Source organism: Triticum aestivum, chromosome 5B (genome assembly GCF_018294505.1).
Source record: "Triticum aestivum cultivar Chinese Spring chromosome 5B, IWGSC CS RefSeq v2.1, whole genome shotgun sequence".
NCBI lineage: Eukaryota > Viridiplantae > Streptophyta > Magnoliopsida > Poales > Poaceae > Triticum > Triticum aestivum.
In genome coordinates this window covers 465,587,313-465,593,305 of record NC_057807.1, presented here as the reverse complement: position 1 = coordinate 465,593,305, position 5,993 = coordinate 465,587,313, and the positions used below count along the sequence as shown (strand labels likewise).

General features: G+C 46.4%; 1 protein-coding gene across 1 annotated transcript; it reads right to left on the bottom strand.

Moving 5' to 3' along the window:
- Nucleotides 1-304: 304 nt before the first annotated feature.
- LOC123116454 (cysteine-rich repeat secretory protein 55) lies at nt 305-5,354 on the bottom strand. Its single transcript, XM_044537406.1, has 4 exons — nt 4,378-5,354; nt 4,083-4,255; nt 3,061-3,219; nt 305-715 (listed from the first exon to the last, which is right to left on the bottom strand). The coding sequence occupies exons 1-4, from the start codon at nt 5,067-5,069 to the stop codon at nt 615-617; spliced, it is 1,125 nt and encodes a 374-aa protein (XP_044393341.1). The 5' UTR covers nt 5,070-5,354; the 3' UTR covers nt 305-614.
- Nucleotides 5,355-5,993: the final 639 nt, after the last annotated feature.

Below are 5,993 nucleotides of genomic sequence, written 5' to 3'. Positions count from 1 at the left end.
GGATTGTCTGAAAGAAAGAAAAACTCATTAGAAGAGGATCAAAGGGTTTTTGAAGAGATACCTCCTGCCACAATTGTGCGCATCTTGCTATGCTTAGAAGCCGCAACAAGAAACCTCATGGTTAATTACTACGGTTCTCAGTCAAACTGAGTATGATATAATTTACAACTAATAAATATATTCCTCCATCCATTCCATAATATAGTGTGCATTAGCATTATTCTTAAAAGTCAAACTTCATAATATTTGGCCAAGTTTATGGAGAAAATTGTTTATAACTACAATACTAAATATATACTCTGGATGAACATATATTTTTTTAGAGGAAAAGGGCTCAAGGCCCCAGTTCCAATTGGATTGCCAAGAGAAACCAAGCAAGGTTCAGTACGATTACAAGCACGCGGGGGAAAACAGCACACGCGCTGCCCCAGCAAAAGTAAACAGAACAAGCCAACAGGCCTCTGTCACTACTTAGAGAATGTAAAATGTAGCGAAATTAAACAAGGGGAGCTACAACAATCATATGAATCATCACTCTCTCATAGCTCCTCTTGAGCACTTCTTCAGCCCTAGCCAGGATCCGTCCATAGTAGGAGGGGCGGGGATCTTGCTATCTACTCCAGTTTCCGCACCATTTGCAGCACTATTCCTTTGACAGGGTCTGAGCAACAGACTGCCAGCTGTCCAAGGTAGCAGCTATCTTCCTCCACAACACCTGCATCCCAGACCAGGGGGTGTAATTGAAACACATATCGTTACGGTATTTCCATAAAGCCCATAAGGCAGCAGAGTGTAAAAGGCAATCTGCTTGGTGATTTTTATTTAGGGACCACCATTCTAGTATGTCATAGACAGACATCCTAGAATGATTATTAGAAATGTCCCCAATCACTCTCCAAAGCTCTACAGAAACAACACAACCAAAAAATAAATGATCTATGCTTTCAGGGTCACTACAGAAAAGACAGGAAGCACTATTTACTGATTGTCTTTTCTGCAGATTATCTCTGGTCAATAGCTTGTTGTTAGCCCTAACCCAAAGAAAAATATGAATGCGAAGAGGAACTTTGATATTCCAGATAGATACACTGTTCCCAGGGGAGACCCCTCTAAAATTAACAATGTTGTAAAAGGACTTGACAGTGTAAATACCTTTATTGTCAAAATCCCAACAAACAGTGTCACTCTTGTCTATCAGGACAGTATTTTTAATATCATTGAATAACTCATCCCACTCTGCCAACATGTCAAGAGAAAAGCATCTCCTAAAAGAGATTTTCAGGTTTGTACCATCCCAGGCCTCACAAACAGTGATGTTCTTATCATTGGCAATACTATAAAGATTCCAATATTTAGTGGCTAGGGTGGTATGACCTAACCAACGATCACTCCAAAACCTAACACTTTTACCATCTCCTATTATCCAGGAGTAGCCTATGTTAGCAGCTTTAGCAGCCCATAGGATACCTTTCCAGAAGGGGGAAGCCCCAACATTAGAGCAGGCAAAAATATTAGGATTATGAGTGTTGTACTTGGAATCAATGACTTTTTTCCAAATCTTGTCATGATCCAAGAAATATCTCTTGATCCAGGAAGCTAATAAACATAAGTTCATATCTGCAGTGTTAGGGACACCCAGGCCTCCATGTTGTTTTTGTAGAGTGACACAACCCTAGGAAGCCAGGTGATATTTGTGATGCCCCTTATAGTTGTCCCAGAAACAGTGAGCCAGTTGAGAATTAATCAACTGGATGGCCCACTTGGGGAATTTGAAAATACCCATCAGGTAACTAGGAATGGTGGCCAGGCAAGTTTTCACTAATGTGAGCCTCTTGCCAGAGGACAGGAGTCTGCCTCTCCAACCAGCTCCTTTTTTAATGATCTTGTCCACAGTAGGCTGAAGCTCACATTTCTTCAGCTTTCTGTGGTGAAGAGGAGCTCCTAAATATTTTATGGGAAAATCACTAATTCTACAACCAAGGATTTGAGAAAATATGTTTGCTTCCTCCCTATCTACATTAATGGGGACCAATTCGCATTTATGAAAGTTAATGCGCATCCCAGAAATTTGTTCAAAGCAAGATAGTAACCATTTAAGGTTTTTGGCTTGAGCAGAGTTATTACTCAGGAAAAGCAAAGTATCATCAGCATACTGCATGCTGGTGACACCAGCTGGGTTGGAGCTAGGGAACAGTCCTTCTAGGATGTTACAGCTAGCAGCCTTAGCAAGAACTTTGGTAAAGACATCAGCTACTAAATTGAACAATAGAGGGGAATAAGGGTCCCCCTGCCTGACTCCCTTGCTAGTTAAAAAGAAATTACTGTTGGTATTGTTTATATTAACCCCAACAGAGCCCTTACTTAATAAAGAAGAAACCTTCTTCATTCACTTTGGGCTAAATCCTCTCTTGCTCATCATGTCAAGCAAGAAATCTCTGTTGATCATGTCATAAGCTTTCTCATAATCTAGCTTGAATATAAAACCAGATTGGTTACTGGAGTACACAGAGTGAATAATTTCATGAGCTGTGATTATACTCTCAGCAATAAATCTGACTTTTATGAAGGCAGTCTGGTTCAAAGAAATTAAATCTCTACAGATGGGGCCAAACCTATTAGTGGCACACTTGGCAAAGATTTTGAAGCTGCAATTGATCATAGCAAGAGGCCTAAATTTCTCTATCTTGCTAGCATCAGCCTCTTTAGGGACTAGAGTCAACAAAGAAAAATTAAGTCTATATAAGTCTAACTCATCTTTCTCCCAATCTCGAAATAAAGCAAATAGGTCCCCTTTAATAAGGTCCCAGAATTGTTGGTAAAATAGAAAAGGAAATCCATCCGGCCCAAGGGCTCCTTCTGCATAAGAGCCGAAGACAGCCTCCTTAATCTCTTTTTCAGAGAAGGGGATATCCAGGATGTTATTATGCTCAATAGACACCTTCTCATCATCTCCCCCAAAGTCATCTTTCAGGTCGATGTTGATCTTATCTTGGAAACCAAACAAGTTTTTGTAGTAACTAACAGCAATATGCATAATATCGTTCTGTTCAGTCACATTACCTGAATCTCCTTCCAGCATCAGAATTTGCTTCCTCCTTCTCTTTTGATTTGCTATGGCTTTGAAGTATCCAGCATTCAGGTCCCCTTCAAGTATGTACCTGTCTCTGGACCTCTGTCTGGCCTTGATTTCTTCCTTCCTCCAGATATCCTCCAAGTCACCTGCAATTTTTTAAATTCTGCTATTAGTGTTAGGAGAAGGAGGGTTAGATTCAGAAAGAATATCAAGGCAGTTATATTCAGCCACCAGAGCCTGTTTCTGCCTGTTTTGCTCAGCCTCATAATTGGCCATCCAGCCTTAATGGCTTTTCTAGAATTTCTAATCTTGAACTGCCAAATATCAATGGCCTTAATAAAATGGCATTTGGCAGTCCAGGCTTTAGTCACAACCTCCCTAAAGCCTTCAACTTCCAGACACCATTTCTCAAATCATGAACATATATTTGATGATGAATTTAATGGTATTGATTAGTACTCTTAGATGTTTATAAAATTTTCTCTAAGTTTGGTCAAAATTTACAGATTCTGACTTCATAAAAAATCCAATATACACTATAGCTCGAAACAGAGAGAGTAGCACATCACTGAAAGTGCTTCTAACAAATTAGTGAAATAAAAGAAAAATTGAAATAGGCACAACGAACCGAAAAGGACGGGGCTTCTACTGTTTAAATGGAGTTTGTTAGTTTCTACTGTATATGTCTCGTCGCAACATGTCTCGACGCAACGCACGAGCAATTAGTGTGCTCGTGCAAAGCTTCTCCATTTTACGTTTCTATTTTGGGTAATTCTCCATTCTACGTTCACGCCACCGCTAGTCAAGCTAGCTGCTCACACGGGTTGGTTGTACGTTCTGCAGCTGTTTCGATTCATTCAGTGAATGAATTTCTCATGGGACCAGCTAGCTGGTTCTTCCATCCATACGTAAACGTCAAGAACCACGACCTCACCCAGTCACCAATCACCATGTCCATCGCTTTCCCACCAACAGCTGATTAATGCATCCTAGTTCACATTTAACTAACCTCTTGAGGACGAGGAGGAGGAATCCGCTGCAGGTTGCGACGACGACGTCGAGGAGGACGACGGCGCCGGCGTCGGCGCCACAATGATCCTGGTTGTGTTGGGCGGCATGTAGAAGGGCACCACCTCGAACCTCGTGTAGCATGTCAGCGAGTAGGCCCGTCCTCCTTTCGTCCTACAAATACAGAGTACGCATCCATGTCCGGCCGTTGTGTCAGTCATACGCCGCCGGCCGGCAGCACGCAGCTACGACGTAGATGAACGCATGCGATTGACCAAAATAATGCTACTACTTACACGGGCAACGATGCGGCGATTCTCTGAAGGCAGAGGCGGCAGTCGTCGGGGGACAGGACTGCCACGCACTGCGCGAACCCGTACAGGCTCTCGTTGGCCGTGATGTTGGTCTGCCCGAATGTGGCTTGGGGACGCGGCTGGCCGTTCGCTCCGGCCTCGGCGGGAGCGAGGCGCTGCATGAGCCGATTGAGCGCGGGGCCGTACCTGTCGGTCTCGCCGGCGCTGTTCATGTTGTTGTTGTAGAAGGAGAACCTCTGCACCGTGTCCGCCTCCCACCGCGCGAGCTGCCTCTCGCCTCCCGCCGAGTCCGTGTACTGGAGCAGGCAGTTGTTGTACAATATGGCCGCGGACGCGGCGTGCGGGCAGGCCAGCGTCAAGTTCCCGGCTGCCATGCGCAGGCACAGCCTGCACACCACCGGCGGGCCCGCGTTCGCGTAGCACAAGGCCAGCCCGTCCGGTGGTTCCTCCTCCTCCCGCGGGCTGCGGACCACGGTGGCGTAGCCATAGCGGGAGCGGCCGGCGGCGGCCACCACGTCCCTGAGCACGCCGCGGACCCTGGCCCCGTAGGGGCTCCCCGCGGTGTAGTTCGCCGGCGAGCACAAGGACCATACCTGCACCGTCTGCGCGAGCGCTCCCGGAGGAGCACAGACGACGAGGAGCACGGCGACGGCGACGAGAGCGTGGGTGGCCATTGCGCTGCTACTGAGAAAGATCGATGGAGACCAAAGCGAAGTCGACCTCTTTGTGTATGAGTACTGAGTACTAGTAAAGTGGTCTTTGTTTATTTTGTGTATGATTGGGCGGTGGTCGGCGACGGTCGGTCGTCGCACTGCCGATGGTCCCGGCGGCTCGACGAAGTTCAGATGGGGTGATATATGGGCAAGCAGATGTCCACCGAAACTGAAGCACTTCCTGTGGCGGCTTGCTCACAACAGTCTCGCACATAAGCTCAGTATTGATTTTCGGGGGATGGAGGTGGACGCACTCTGCCCAGTCTGTTCGCGGCAGGACGAGCATGGGGCACACATTTTCTTGAAATGTAAGTTTGTCAAGCCGCTGTGGAGAGAACTACAACTGGAGCAGACTAGAGTAGAGCTACTGAACAATAAGCGGTCGAAGGATTTGGTCAGTAAAAATACTAGCTCTACCAGAAGAGAAAAAAACTTGAATGTATTACTCTGTTGTGGGTGTGGTGGGATGTAAAAGAAATAAGATGAACCCAAGAGAGTCAATGAGAAATACCAGTTCTATCATGAAGAGGGTACGAGCCTGGGTGCATGATTACAAGCTGTTCGGGGAGAAGGAGGTCCGCAGCGTGTCACAAACTAGGTGGAAACTGCCATGTGAGAACGCCCTTAGGCCAACTCCACCGCACGACCCCAAACGGACGTCCGTTTTATCCGAATTCTGTCCGTTTGGGTAGGGCGATGGGGTCGTGTCCGGGCCTGTCCTGGGATGCGGTGGCCGTGCGCGCAGCGCGCGGCCGCATCCTTTTACCCATCCTGTCCGCCTTCATTTTCAAACAAGAACGTTTCAAATACCAGCGGCCGGCCTAGTTCATGCCAGCGGCCCTAGTTCACGCCCGGCAACAAAAGCCAGCGGCCTACACGTCCTCG

Bases quoted from the DNA above. Each gene is read 5' to 3' on its own strand.
- LOC123116454 (XM_044537406.1), bottom strand. From the start codon at position 5,069: ATGGCCACCCACGCTCTCGTCGCCGTCGCCGTGCTCCTCGTCGTCTGT. The intron at 4,256-4,377 runs GTAAGTAGTAGC...CTGTATTTGTAG, and splicing joins ATCGCCGCATCGTTGCCCGT to GACGAAAGGAGGACGGGCCT. The intron at 716-3,060 runs GTAATGTGACTG...TCTGGGATGCAG, and splicing joins GATGCTGGAAGGAGATTCAG to GTGTTGTGGAGGAAGATAGC.